At 43.5% G+C, this 15,992-nt stretch overlaps 2 protein-coding genes across 2 annotated transcripts in view; both read left to right on the forward strand.

Annotated features, from left to right (window-relative positions):
• LOC134086228 (NACHT, LRR and PYD domains-containing protein 12-like) overlaps nucleotides 1-15,992 on the forward strand; it is a gene marked incomplete in the record, with an annotated part of 983,201 nt that overhangs the window by 795,657 nt on the left and 171,552 nt on the right.
• The window catches only part of LOC134086776 (protein NLRC5-like), a 62,998-nt gene that overhangs the window by 41,754 nt on the left and 5,252 nt on the right, over nucleotides 1-15,992 (forward strand). Inside the window, exons 31-33 of the mRNA XM_062540053.1 lie at nucleotides 381-551; nucleotides 1,730-1,900; nucleotides 14,454-14,500. Coding sequence (XP_062396037.1) covers nucleotides 381-551; nucleotides 1,730-1,900; nucleotides 14,454-14,500 — 389 coding nt within the window. The remainder of the gene's footprint in view (nucleotides 1-380; nucleotides 552-1,729; nucleotides 1,901-14,453; nucleotides 14,501-15,992) is intronic.

Raw genomic sequence — 15,992 nt, forward strand, 5'->3', positions numbered from 1 at the left:
AGAACTGCAAAATGTATTGATTGTTTATGTACTGTACATGCACTAATAATTACAGTCAAGCATGTAATGGTTGTGAAAATATACCCTTAATAGCCAGTTAATCCAGAATGTGTCCACTTGTGTACATACAATCAGACACACACAATCATTTGATGATAAATGGCTTCACCTGAAAATTATGTCACGATATGTGAACTTAAGAGCACAAGTGCATCATCATGCCCTTTGTGTTTTGTTTTGCTGTGTCCTGTATTTACAGTATCCTTTAGATTTGTTTGTCCCTTCCTGTATTGTAAAAATGTATACCATAGTATTCTTTGTGTATTCATGCTACCATGCCATGATCTATTCTCTGTCTCTTGCCCTCTCACTCTATGCAGACTTGCTGGTTGTAAGCTAACAGAGGAATCCTGTAAGGCTGTAGCCTCTGCTTTGCAGTCCTCCATCTCCCTAAAGGAACTGGACCTGAGTGATAATGACCTGAAGGATTCTGGAGTTCAGCTTCTCTCTACAGGAGCCAGTAGCCCTCACTGTAAACTGCAGACTTTAAGGTTTGTGTGCTTGACTTTCATTATAGTATCACAGGACTCCTGATTGGAGCCTTTCCATGTGTGTGATGCATGTGCTGGATTAGGTTTCTGCCCATTACTGTCACACTTCTGTCTGCAAAATAGGAGAGAACAGGGTACTCCTGCAACTATCAATGTGTTCTGTTACAGGAGGTAGTTGTGATTATGTAAAGCAGGTGTTTTAATACTTGAGTTGACACAGTCAGTAAATGAATTCAGGGTGTGCTGTCAACAGCCAAAGTGATAATTATCAAGAGGATATATAGTTCCCTTTACAGTATATGGATTCACAAGTCAATCTCTATAGGGAAGAAAATAGATAGGTCATGTACTGTATGTTTACATTCATTTACTTGTCAGATCAAGGTGAGAAGAGACAAGTTTTCTCTCTCTTTCCAAATGTATAACTGTATACATGTAAACATGCTTACATGTTGGACAAGAACTGATATGTTATAAAGTGAGTTCAGTAGACAGGTAGCAACGCAAGACCACTGAATGTAACTCACAGGTAGGCTTCTGCTTCACACCCTATCGGTGTATAGCCACCACTATTCCTTATGTTTACACAAATGTCATCATGCTTATAGTTTTTTTTTAACCAGAATTATCATTTGAGACAAAAACTTTTCTTAGAGGAAATATGTTATTCTCTTATTTTTACCTGATCAGATGTCACAGAGCATAAACCCTGTGTTCAGAAGTGTCCCAGATGCAGCATCCATCCAAAATAGACTTGGTACCTAATTGAAGCAGAGCAGATCAGATCAGAGCTGCGTTTGAGACACCTCTGAATCACGCCGTTGCTCAACTGGTGTCCAACATAGACAGAGCAGAGCAGAGCTTAGAGCTGCATCTGGGACACCTCTGTAACTGGTGGACTAGCAGAGTGGCAGTGGTCAGCTCCAGTGACTGTTGTAATCTGAACAGAACACAGCTGCACTTGGTGGAAATCAGCAGTAAAGCAGTGGTGCTCATGTTGTTGTTGATTATGAACTTGTGCCTGTATAGAGTCAGTCTATGTGTCTGTGATTGTTTTTTGAAAATCCCATACATATTTATAAAAAAGGTACTTCACAGTCACACTTACTGAATGAATGTTCTAGTGTACACTGTAATGCATTGGCCTAATAATGAGGAAAGATGATCTTCTGTTTCAGACTGTCTGGCTGTCTCATCACACATAAGGGCTGTTCTCTCTTGTCCTCTGCCCTCAAATCAAACCCCTACCTGAAACAGCTGGATCTGAGCTACAATCACCCAGGAGACTCAGGTGTCAGAGAGCTCACAGACAGATTGAATGATCCCAACTGTAAATTAGAGACTTTCAGGTGAGTTCTGGGTGTTTATCTGAGTTTGATGAGGTTGTAGTGGAGCTGGTCATCCATTTGTATACTCTGTGGAGACTGTTCTGATATTCTCATGTTTCCACATGCTCTTCTCCTATCCCACATACTGTATTAAACTGGGCATGTCATGGCCCTTTCAGTACTGTAGACAAAAGTCCCCCAGTTCACACATATGAGTAGTTTACACTCCTACAGTTCTAAAATTCAACACCACACCATCCACCCAGGCAACAAATTATTAAGACAGCCTGTACAGTGTCTCACTGAAGGGTGAAGGAGTTATTTTCTCCAGTGAAGTGAAGGGTGTCCCTACTTGCATCAGTTTTGGATGAAAACTATTTCTTCTTACTTGATACCAGGGACACAAGAGCTCACAGGGCCCTGAAGCTCAAGCCTCTGAATCAAGTCACTACTACAGTATGTTCTCCACCCACCATATCTGAATAGGGCCCCTCAGTCTAATAACATGGCTTATGTGATGTGATATGTCTTAAATGGGCCCCTCAGTCTAATAACATGGCTTATGTTATGTGATATGTCTTACAGTTTTTTTCAATCGCTAACAAGCAGTTGTCCATTCATTTGACACATTTTCAAAACTCTAAAACACAGACTCTCACCTACAAAACACAATTGGCCAAATGGATCATTTCCTCTCAAAAGCACATTCCATGTTGTTACACCACATTTTGTTACATATACACTAACTCGTCATTTCTCTGCATACACTAACTTTACCAAAACACTGGAAACCTGCCTCAAAACGAAGTTATTTTGTCAAAGAATGAAGCTTGTTTTCACTTCACAAGATACATGCAGTCAATCAGAGTACACTAGGTTTCAAAATACTGGCTACTGTTGACATTACAAAAACTGCATAGACTTTTATGTTTCAGCTTTACAGATATTTGCATGCAAAACATGCAATCCAGCATTTTACACTAAATGTCTTGGTTGGGAACTATATGTCCAGATATAATGTTCACATTCAAATGCATTCCAGTAAAAAGCTAATCTTTTTTTTTATTTTATTTTTTTACTGTTCACTAGGCCTACAGCAGGTGCAGTATAAATACTGTTTACAGTAGACTATGATAGAACAGAAAAAAGTTTTACAGCATTGCAGTGAACAAAATATCCATGAAACACAAGAGCATTCTGAACAAAAAACAACAGCAAAAAGCCCAGATGAAAAGGGGGTGAACAAAAAAAAGCACAATATTACTTTGTCTAATCTCTGCACCTGCACCTCTCACTGCATCTCTCACTGGGCCTGCTCTTCTCCCTGGGCCCCTTACTTTTTTCAATTTCTATTTTTTTTCAATTTAATTTCGCTTATAGAGCGCCAATACATTACACATGTCTCATGGCGCTTTACAGAGTGTTAGACATTCAAAGAGAGCCCATGAGCAACAGGGGCAAGGAAAAACTCCCTAGAATTGGAGATACATATAGGAAGAAACCTCAGACAGATCCACGACTCAAGGGCCCAACCCATCTGCCTTGGGTCGGTTACAGTACAGTCATTTGTAGTTTGAAAGTTACAATGACAATGAAAGTTCAAATAGTCCAGTGTAGGGAATAAATTGTCCATTAGTAATCCATTAGTTATTTCGGAAAGTGATGGGTCGCTGGGATGCGTGGGCCAAAGATTCGGGCAGGGAACCACAGCAGGCGATGGTAGGGCAGTCATAGGGATGGCGAAGGCAATGGCGATGGTAGGGCAGTCAGAGGGATGTGACTTCAGGTGTGATGAGGGACAGGCACAGAGATGGTTGATGGCTGGTAATGGTTTACCTCACAGATGAGGTATAGGGAAAAGGGAAGAGAAATATAGTGTGTTAGTATTACAGTAAGTCATGATGGTTGGTATTAATAAGTATATCAATGGTGATATAAATGATTATACTATAGAGGGTTTACAAAACGCTTTTACACACCTCTTTTGTGGGGACAGGTGCGTAGGAATAGGTTACCCAGTTAAACCCGAAGAGAGAATCCCGCACATCGTCCACCACGCATGCAAACATCCACCCACCTACCACGCACGCAACATCCACCCACCCACAATGCCCCCCCCCCAGGCGAACCCACACACCACATCTAAACCGCGCGCCCAAGCAGCATGGCCGAGCATGGCCAGCCAGAGTCCGCCCACAGGCGGCGCCACCCATCCACAAATAACCCCCCACCACCATCCGCGAGCAGAGAGAACGGGGCCCGCGCCAGCCCCACCCCAACCACAACACTGCACGAACACACACCAACGGCCCGACCAGGACACACAATCCGATCCGACCCGCCACCCAGGCCCCCCGGAAGCAGCGCCCCCAGAGCAGAAGTTCAGAATGCTTCATGTCTTTGGACGTGTTATCCTGTCATCCTGTTGACAGGGTCGGGAGGCGTAGGGAGGCGATGTAGTGTAATTAAAATCGTTAAAATCATTGGACATTGGTGTAATGTAATTAAAATCGTTAAAACTTTGGACTTCCACTCTAGAAACACCACCCCAAGAAGGCCCGGACCGCGAGCCCAATCCAAATACAATGCCGCAAGCAACATAGCCCTCCCCTCCGCCATCCACTCCCAGCATTCCCACCTCCCCCGTCCCCCCCATCCCACAAAACGCACAACCGTGCACATCTGATCAGACCGCATGCCCCAGCCAGACCGCCAATATACGCCCACGCAGAGCCACTGCCGAATGGAGCCGACACGAACCCTACCCCCCCCCCCCCCCCATCTACAGACGGGACGAGCAACGCCACCCGCGAGCGGACCCCGACCGGCCCAGAGCACCCAGCCACACCACCCGGGCGCGCAGCCCAGACATGATGCGCAAACCCACCCGGGGAAGGCCCATGACCGAGACGGCGCAAATGGACAAAACGCCCGCATGCGCAGTGAATGAACAAATGCCCGCACGCACAACAGACAGCACGCGGGACCCTCCCCCCCAAGCTACACTATAGAGGACAGGACAGGGAGAGAAGGAAAGAGGGAGAGTTGAGAGAGACAGAGGGAGAGGGGAGAAGAGGAGTTGTACGGCATGCCACATAAGAAGTCCATGACAGCGCAATGCTAAAGCAGCATAACTAAGGCATGGTGGAGGGTGGTCAGCACCAGCTCAGCTGTGGTCAGTAGCCATCATGGGACGCATGACTGGGGCACCAGTCACACAAGCCCACAGCAGAGGTGGTCCGTTCCAGTAAGACCCTGAGGTGGTTGAAGTTCCACACTGCACCATACCTAACTATAGGAAGCACTAAAGAGATATGTTTTAAGTCTAGACTTAAAAATAGGGAGGGTGTCTGCGAATCGAATTGAGGGAGGAAGATTATTCCAGAGGAGGGGTGCGCGGTAACAAAAAGCTCTGCCTCCTACTGTAGTTTTTGAAATTCTTGGAATTACAAGAAGTCCAGTATTTTGTGATCGTAAGGGTCTAGGTGGATTATATGGGACTAGAAGATCTTTAATATATTCGGGTGCTATGCCATTTATGGCTTTGTTTACTCTTACTCTTCCTCATCCAGACATTACAGTATTTGTCTTTTTCTGTTTCTGCTTCCAAAAACATCACCTCCTCTTTTTACTGTGTAAGTGTCAATGTAATAGAGAGAAATAACCCCTGCCACTCTAAGATAGACTGGAATCAGCTGTGGTTGGCCCAATTTACCCAACATAAATCATCTGTGTGCCAATTATTCGATTGTTTGTTTATTATCAGCTGAGATATATTGCTTTTGAATTGATAACATTGCAGAAGCAGAGGTTTTTATACTGTAGCTAAGGTTTGGAATGTTGTTTTAACTATTGTGGGATGTTGTGTGTTAACATTCGAAACTAATACAAAAACGATCCATTATTTTGTTGGGAGGTATAGTTTGTTTGTTAAGAAAATGTAAGCATTGTGAAAATGTATTCACTGACTGCATACTGTGTGAAAACAACATGAAATGTGTGAATGGTATGGGCACAAAAGACCGATGCTGTGCTAACTGTGTTTAGAGTTTTGAAAATGTGTCAACTGAATGGACAAACGCTTGTTAGCGATTGAAAAAAACTGTAATTGGGCCCCTCAATCATACTATACCATGGGCTATATTATTCACCCCTGATATCTGGCCCCTCAGTCAAATAACACAGTTTATGCTGTGATGTGATAATCATGTATGATGATTATGCTTTGTAACTGGTATCTTTTTTTGCTGAGATGACTTAAATCTGTTGATGGCTATGTCATAGTTATATTTCAATCTGACCATTTCTTATCACAAAACTCACCAGAATTGCTCATTTAAGGGGTAATTTTTCAAATGTTCTACTGGGGGGGCGTACCCTCAGACCCCCTATTTTAGCTGAGTTAAGAAGCTTTTCAAACAAAAGGCCAATCTTCATCAAAGGCAGTAATCAGAGGTGTAACGCAGAAATAGCTCAGGCAAAATCCTCTGGCAGAACAGAACACAGGCAGAGGAGCAGTCAGAACAATTCAAGCAGAGGTCAAAACCAGTCAGGGATACACAGACAAAACTCAGTCATGCAGGCAGGAACAACCACAAGACAACAGAACGTTCTGGCATGAGAGCAGTAATTGGAATCAGGCTGATTGAGGCTGATTGACATGCAGAGCTGGGAAACAGGTAGAGAGAGGTGGGAACCAGGAGCAGACAGGGGAAGGGCAGAGACTCAGACTAACAGCAAGTGTAGGCTACACTACAGCTATAGACGGGGCAAATATATAAAAGACTGTTAAAGAAATTATGTTATTATCATTGTTAAGTAGATTTAGGTGTGTCACAGTTGTCTTGTCAAGTATGCATGTATACGTGGACTGCTGATGCAAGGAAAATTCTTGCATACATTGTTCTTCTTTACGTTAAAGGAAACAGATGTACCTGCAAAAGCAGGATATGGGGTTCTGCAAAAGCAGGATATGGGGGTTGGGACAAACAAGGACAAGGACACTCTTCTGTCAATAAAAGGATGCCCTGAGTTTCAGAGGACAGAGACTGTTTAGCAAAGAGGGGGAATCCTCTTGTCTGGACACCCTCTCCTCTGGGCCAGAGTTAAAACATACTACTTGTTGTGGTTCTTGTGTCTTAAAATCTTAAATACTTGGAAGATTTTCCTAACATTCTTGGTCCTTCGATGCCGGATGCCAATACATTCAAGATCCTGGGACTGCTCGTCGAAAGTTGAAGACTGTGGCCACAGCCCGCGGTTTAGGACCGTGGAAGAAAAGCCCTGTACGGTGAATTCCGTGCTGGCCAGCCGACGGCGACCAGCCCCTGGACTGGATTGACGGCATTCGACGAACCACAGAGCAGAACCATATAGAGTGAGTATAAAAATCCTAGGTTTTATAAAAAGGGAAAGATCGCATTAAGTTGCTGCTCTCTTATACAGCTGTTAAAGATAAACTTTTGGAGGGCCTGAAGTTCCACCATATAGTTTATCTAAAAGGTAGGCCTGAAGTTCTACCTTAGCTAGTGGGCCTGAAGTTCCATTTTAGCTATATATATAAAGAAAGGGGGGCCTGAAGTTCCACTTAATATAAAAACTTAATAAATAAATAATAATAATTAAAAAAAGAGGTTCGAGTCCCACCTAAGTCGACAGGAGAGGGAAAGAAAGAGTGTGACTGAGAAGTGTGTGTGAAGGGATTGTCTGTGAGTTAAAACAAACAATAGTGCCTGTGAGAGATAAAACACCCAGGGGAAGCCGGACTACGGTCTAGAAGCTCGCTTCCCAGGCTTGTTGTTTGCCCTAAGAGGACGACACAGATCAACCCCTTATTTGTAGACATGGGGAATACTCAAAATAAAGAAAAAGTTTTAAAAGGCGATGCCAAATTTATGGCTCGAGTCCATCCAGGACATGAAATTTGGCTACCACGTTGGAAAGATAAATTTGAATTTGAAGGCAAACTAACAGTTCCTAACTGTTCCAAATTGCTGCGCGACATACTAACACACCACTCTAATAAGAAGGGTGGATTAAAAACGCATCATCAAAAAGAAATTGATGCGGCCAAATTGTGGTTGGAGGAGGCAAAAAAGTGTGAAAATAAAATAAAAGAGCGAAAAAATTGCACTGTAGCATATGTCAAAGAAGAAGACAATATGCCAGGCGTCGCACCTCCTCCCTATAACCCACAACCACGACCGGCTGCAGCAGCACAACCGGCACCCCCGCCTTCCCCCGCTCTGGAGGAAGTGCCTGTAGCATCCCCTCCCTCACATTAGTCCCTTTCCCACATAACTTCTAGAAGTTACCCGGACATATTTACCCGGTAAAGGCACGACACGGACGTTTCCCACATGAGTTTTATGTCCGAGTGAGATACGGGTAATTGTGTTCACACTAGACCCGAGTAGGAGCCGCGAGGGGTGGGGCAATGTCAGCACTTGCAGGGGGAGGGAGATGACGCTAAATAAATGCGTTGTTGTGCTGTGTTGCTTGGATGATGCGAACTTACATCAGATCCAAAACATCATGAAACAACAGAAGTAGTTAGCTCGCTAGTCAGCGGGAGCTAGCATAGAGGAAAAAATAGCTAACCTACGACCACAGTAGGCTATATACAAAGCTCTACTTCAACCCTCTCTGGTATAAACATCCAACATAACAAATTAATAGAAAATAATGACATCTGGAAAATATAAACAGCACACAGAGGTCTGAGGCTCCTTCCCAACTCCTACAAAAAGCAACAATGCTAAATAACAGCGACGTTAACTATTAGCTGTTAATTGCTAACCACTGTAATAAACAGCTTGTTGCAAGCTAATCGACAACACTTCAAGCTATTCACGTTTGCAAGGATAATACTGCCTGTCCCGCAACAAACACAACAACCTGATTGCAGTTTAAATTTTTATTGTAGGCTACGTACACAACAAAATGTCACTGTTTTCTGTACTCCGGTGTTCTCGTCTGTGTTCATACTCGTAGGGCAATGTTTATCGTTACCATGGCAATTTGTACTTTCTGCCTCGTGCTGCAAGCAGGCTGCAAGGGCGCATTTCTATACGTCATCGGTACGACCCCCATCTCTACCCAGAACTGTGCCGGCTGCGTTCCCACCTAAGCGCACCCGGGTAACATCTAGAAGTAGTACTAGGGGGCTAGTAGGGTGAGTTCCAGGTAAGAAAATACCCGAGTTTTGCGTTCCCACATACAGCCACCCGTTTGATATCCGTTTGACATCCGGATGTCTCGCTCATGTGGGAAAGGGACTATTATGATAAAACTCCGGATTGGCCTCCACAGCCGCCGCGGGTGGAGGCATTTCCAATGATAGAACTGCCTAATCCAACATTTAGGCCAGATATAGCCGCTAATAATGCCAATCCACGCTTAATGTATGTCTATAGGACATGGACACAGGAAGATGTTAGAAAAGCGGTGGAGGGAATTCCATCACATAAAGCCCAAATTAATGAATTTTGCGACGAAATGAAAAGCATAATAGCGGTGTACCATCTAAATGGTTTCGAGGTCGAAAGGATATTTCGCTGCAAAATGGGTTCCGATTGGAGCCGTGTTAAAGATAACTTTGTAGCCCATTTGAATGGTACAGCGCATGCCCCTGGCTCTGTTGATTTTACTCAACAAATCCAAAACTTAGAGAATAAATGTAAGGAAGTTTTTAGAAAACATTGCGATTACACTAAAATACACGCCACAACGCAAAAAGACGATGAGGATGTCTGGGAGTTTAGAGACAGATTTGAAAAAGTCTTTAAAGCTTATAGTGGTCTGAAGTCAGAAAGTGATGAAGATAAGGCAATTTATGAACAACAATTGAAGCAAGCATTACTTCAGAGTTTCAGACCAGAGATAAAAGAATGGATAGAGAAACATTTTGTTACTTTCAGAACAGCAGAACTGCCAGATTTTATGGAACAAGCTAAACATGCAGAGAAAACAGTGAAGAACAAAAAGAAAGAAAAGGAAAAGAAAGACTCAGAGAAATTAGTGGAAGCATTTGTGATGGCATTACAAGGTAATAGGCCAATGCAGAAAGATTATGGAAATGAAGGTGATGATAGCAACAAGTGTTATAAGTGTGGGGGTCATGGGCATTGGTTTCGCGACTGCGCCACCAAAGATGAGAAAGAACAAAGATACGATAGCGACCAGTATGTAAGTGGAGAAGAAGAAGAAGATCTAGAAATGTGTGAGGAATTTCTAAACTATAGCTGATGTGTGTTTCAATGACAAACCAGAGAAAGTGATACATAGGCTATCAAACTAAATATTTAAATTAAATATTTAACTCCTGCTGAAGTTGTGCTTTTTCACCCATTGCTGTAAAGTCCCACTATATACACAGACAGCCATGTACAAGTGGGCAGCTATTTTGAGTCATGGGCAGAGCCATGTCTCAACAGGAGGGATGTGTGCACTAGTAGACAAACACTATGCAACATATGGATTTACAAACTACTCACAACATTTTTGCATTTTATGTATTAAACACAATTCACAGGGCAGACCGTATATCATGCCTGATTTCTCTCGTAAAGCTACATCTGATGATGATGTAGGAGGAATGTGTCGACACGAATACTGCTCTCTCTCTCTCTGTTTCTCCACAGGATCCCAGAGTGAAACCAGGAGACTGTGTGTTCATCAAAGTCATGAAGAAAAAGTGCTGGTTCGATCCATATTGGGAAGGGCCCCACAGAGTCATCCTATCTACACCCACTGCAGTGAAGATGGAGGGCCGGACCGCTTGGACGCACCTCTCTCACTGTAAGGTTCGGGACCTTCCAGTCAACCGCTGAGGAGGGGAAGCCCGACTCCAAAGGGGATTAGAGGTTTAGAATCTAGTCGTCTCAACGTCGGTGAAGATTTTGGATCCTCCCAAGCTTAGTGACGATGCCTTGAGGTAACAGACTTTTAGTGTTGAGGCTGGCCCTTGGAGCGGCTATCACTCTCACCTTGCTGACACTCTTGTTACAAGGACTGAACAAAACCTTTTTCTTGAAAGACAAAGGAAGCCGAAACAAGAAATGGATTTTGTCAGAGGATCTGCATACCTACAACATCACACGTGTATCATTTCTGATTTGAATATTGAATCTGATTGCTATATGTGTTCTCTGATGCCAATATTTGCTTCTCACCCCCGTTTGACAGCCGTAAAAATTCCTTATGTACGGAGTTCATATATAGGTGACGGAACGTCTGGTGAAAATGTCTCTTATGATAATTCTCGTATGAAAATGCATGAAGATGGCACTAACACGACCTATGGACCCTGTGCAGTGACACACCCTTTGAAGTACATAAAGTCTAGCGTAACATTGACCCCTTATGCCACTGTTAGACCTAAAACAAAATTCCCACTGATATAACCCATACAGATAAAAGTATATGTGTAGTAGAAGGTTAGTTTCTCCTCTTGCTTGTGTAAACAAGTGCCGCTGCTATGGCAGGGTAATGGAAGAATTTTTCCTTAAATGGTTTTCTCCTCAAAATAAGATCAATCATGACTGAGGTTTTCTGTTAAGGTTTTCGCTTCCATCAAAAGGTTTGAAACTTGCTATTCAAGTTGGTAACAATTACTACATGCTTTGATTTTATGTGTGAGGTTGGAATAAGGATGTGTTTAGTGTGAAGAAATACTGTACATGTTGCAGTTCTTTAGTTTTAGTTAAGAGTTGAATCTATTTGGTTTGCTGTTGAAATTGATAGTTGAACAGCTGGTAAAATATATTTAAGTAAAATGTAATGGTTAAATTGATTAACCTCATGATCAGCAAAGAAGTTGTTACAGAAAACTTGTATTGGAGATATATCAATGGAACAGTTGATTGTGAAGTTACCAATGATAAACAGGAGGGAAATGTTAAAGAAATTATGTTATTATCATTGTTAAGTAGATTTAGGTGTGTCACAGTTGTCTTGTCAAGTATGCATGTATACGTGGACTGCTGATGCAAGGAAAATTCTTGCATACATTGTTCTTCTTTACGTTAAAGGAAACAGATGTACCTGCAAAAGCAGGATATGGGGTTCTGCAAAAGCAGGATATGGGGGTTGGGACAAACAAGGACAAGGACACTCTTCTGTCAATAAAAGGATGCCCTGAGTTTCAGAGGACAGAGACTGTTTAGCAAAGAGGGGGAATCCTCTTGTCTGGACACCCTCTCCTCTGGGCCAGAGTTAAAACATACTACTTGTTGTGGTTCTTGTGTCTTAAAATCTTAAATACTTGGAAGATTTTCCTAACAAAGACTTAGAGAGTCTGACACACACTACACATTATTACACCAACTGGTTCAGCTCACCCAACCACATGTCCTGTCCAGTCCTGCGTCCTTCCAGCAGGAACGGCTCCCACTGCAGGACCACCTGCTCACCTGTCTGGGGAAACTGGGCAAATGATCTGTGTTTGGGTCACACCCCTGTCTAGGGTCAGGAGCAACAACAGAAGAGAGAGCCTACAAAGATGCATTGAAACAAAGTCTGTGAATGTGTTTGAAGAATATATTTGAAAGAAAATCTATGAAAATAGACATTAAGACCTTACAGTAGAACAGTATCAGGTCACCACAGAATTTGTCTGAATTTACACTATTCAGGCCTGTCTAGTTTTGGAGTCTCACAACTTGGAACAGTCCAGTTACAAAGAGCAGAACCCCAATGAAATGTGGTCCAGTGCAGTTGTCACACCACACTGTCAGGTTGTTTGGTAACACACTTTCAACACCTGGACAAGTTTGTGGAAGGACTTTCATGAAGTCCAGGTGCTGGTGGTGATTCTAGATGAGCTGATCTGTGTTGTACGACCAGGTGAGGTCCTCACTGATGTGACCTTTGGGGAATTTAAAGGAGCTCAGCTTGTCCACTGCAGACTAGTTTCAGCATATGACAATATTAAAAAACACAAATAGTTCCCATAGCAGCATGTCACTCAGCTTGACACCTCACTCCTGAATGCTGTCTCATCATCATCAGAGGTCAAGCCTATGACAGTGGTGCCATCAGGCTCAGCACACAAACTTGAGGGCAGCCAGTGTTCATGATTGGTGTCTTTGAGGAGAGAGGCCCAGTGCTGACCTGTGGTCTACCAGTGAGGAAGTTGATGATCCACTTGCAGAGGGAGAGGATAAGGCCCAGCATGAGAAGTTTGTCTGTTAGTTTGAAGGGGCTGATGCTGTTGAATGCTGAGATGGAGCAAGTGAACAGCATTCTAACATGGCTGTGTTTATATGCTATGGAAATCTCTGCATGATCTGATGCGTTGATAAGACAATTGAAGTGTGTGTTTGTGTGTGTTTGTGTGTGTTTGTGTTTGTGTGTGTGTGTGTGTGTGTGTGTGTGTGTGTGTGTGTGTGTGTGTGTGTGTGTGTGTGTGTCTGTGTACAGTATGTGTGTGTTTGTGTTTGTGTGTGTGTGTGTGTACAGTATGTGTGTGTGTGTGTGTGTGTGTGTACAGTACTGTATATGTGTGTGTGTGTGTGTAATAAACGTGATTTGTGCATCTTTGTCTCTCTCTCTCTTTTCTGTATCCCTCCTGCTTTGTCAGTGAGTGCATTTATTCAAAGAGGAAGTAGTTCTGGAGAGATTGGAGAGAGATGCTGGGAGTTTGTAGCCTAGAAATCTAGACGCACCCTAGCGGCCAAAAATATTTTTGCCTAGCGGGATGGTCTAGGGTCGCACCGTTGAGGCCAAGACTGCGCCAGGCTGCAGATCGGCCTGACCAATCAGAACGCTCTATCTGTATACGGAGTCCTTGAGCCCGAAGGCATCACGCAATAAACAAATCAGAAGCAACGAAAGGCGGGTCTTGGCATCTAACTTATCTTTCACACACAACAGCGCCGACTCCGATAATTAGATTTAAAACGTTCTCCTGCTTGCTAGATTTTCTTCACTGTTGATTCGCTGTTTCTCTTTGAGTTTCCAAGTTAATGTTAAGGCTGCTACGTCTATCATTGTCCTATACTTGTTGCAGAGCTGTGTAACATAACATCTATTTGCGTCTGTCTTGGTAAGTTCACACTTGAAATAGCGAATCTAATCGGAGCTGCCAAGTGTCACGCTTTGAGTGTGACAGACAGTCAAACAAATGTTCGACGAACGCATCTCACTGTCGCTTGCAATTTTCTGAAACTTGGCAGCCCTGTTGCCGTTTTGCCGACCGGCTACGATTGGTCACAAATGCTGGCCTATTACGTGCAGAAGCAGTTTGAAAGACAACTGTTCATCCCACCCACAGGCTTCAACTCTGTGAATGGTCCGACCCCAGACTATACATTTCTGTGTAGTTTGGCTTGCCAGGCTAGGGAGTTTGTGTATGTGGAGGAAACTTAAGAAGTAACGGTACTTTTGCCGTTTGACGTTCAGTCAGGACGTGTTCTATTTGAGTCTGTGTTTTGGATAAATACGCTGAACACACTGAATCCTTCCCTGAATCACTTTACTTTTACTTTATAGACGCTACTCTTGAGAGATATCCTGCTTGATATGACTCAGTCTTGTGTCAAACCCGTGTTTTTTTCCTCTCATCCTTCTTAAGGTACGACCATGGAGGAGAGTGCAGGATTAAACCAGGACCAAGAAAATGTGAGTGACTTTACTTTTCCTGAAAAAAAAGCTGTACGCATGATTTACATGGAAGTATTAAGTTGTGTGAGGTGAGTGAGTGTGTGTGTGTGTGTGTGTGTGTTTGTGTGTGTGTGTGTGTGTGTGTGTGTGTGTGTGTGTATTTCTTTTGTGTATATGTACTTCTCTGAGTTTTTGCTTGTGAGTGTGTGTGGGGGTAATGGTGTGTGTGTGTGTGTGTGTGTCGTGTGTGTCTGTGTGTGTCTGTGTGTGTTAATCTGTGTATGTGTGTGTTCATGTGCTTGCGTATGTGAGTGTTCATGTGCTTGTGTATGTGTGTGTTCATGTGCTTGTGTGTGTGCGTGTGCGTGTGTGTATGTGTGTCTGTGTGTGTGACAGAGGTTGTGTGAACATGCACGTGTGTGTGTGTGTGTGTGTGTGTGTGTGTGTGTGTGTGCATACTTTCCATACCTCTCTCTCACACACACAAAGTCACATTTCATAAATCCCTCTCCCTAAATACACCCCCCTACACACACAGACACACGCTAGAGAGTGTGTAAGATATAGAAATACACACATCAGACATCCACTCCCTCACTGTCTCTGGGCCTTTCCTAAACTAATCCCTACCCATTCCCCTTTGGGTACAGAGTGCACTCGGGTGGGAAGTTCCCTTGATTAGCGATCAGAAAGATCAGAGCAGCACAACACAAGACTGAGGGACAAGAAGTAGAAAGAAAAAGTCACTGTGATCTGATGTCAGACTCTGATGACAACCCTGGTGAATCTTTAACACACATGTGTACATAGGGAGTGGAGGGGAGAGATGTAGAGCAGTGGACTAGTGATGACAATCTTGGTGAATTACTGAATGGCATTTCCTGCTGCTTTACAGGTGTAGTGCCATGATGGCGTCCATTTAGACTCTTAGGTGCTGGGCAGTAATATTCTGGTGCTAACATGGCTACTAAACCATCTTGTGTGTGTGTGCTTGTTCTATCGGAAATACTTTGACTTATTTGAAAATGTTTAACTGATTTGTTTGTTCTGCAAAGGAAATTTACAGAATTCCACTGTTCAATGATGCGTTAAAACATCATGTTGCAGTAGCCAGACATCAGAGAAATGGCAGAGACAGGAGGAAGGAGAACTTGTACAGCATGACACATGAGAGGCCCCTGGCAGCCTATAGGCTTGTAGCAGCAGAACTAAGGGATGACCTCAGGGTCCTGGAGTCATGCAGGTCATGGAGTGATGGCAGATCACAGCCAATCATCCTCTCAATACAACACATGATATGCTGCAGTCTGCTCTGATCGTTGGCAGTGGATGTAGCGCACCAGGTAGTGATAGAGCAGGTTAGGATGGACTTCATGATGGCAGTGTAAAAGTGCACCATCATGTGCTTTGCAGGTTGAACATCCTCTGCTGAGCCTTCTTTGTTCTGGAGCTCATGTTCAGCTCCCATGTCAGGTCCTGGGTGATTCTGGTGCCCAGGAAGCAGAAGGAC

The sequence above is a fragment of the Sardina pilchardus genome, chromosome 1, assembly GCF_963854185.1.
Source record: "Sardina pilchardus chromosome 1, fSarPil1.1, whole genome shotgun sequence".
NCBI classification, from domain to species: Eukaryota; Metazoa; Chordata; class Actinopteri; order Clupeiformes; family Clupeidae; genus Sardina; species Sardina pilchardus.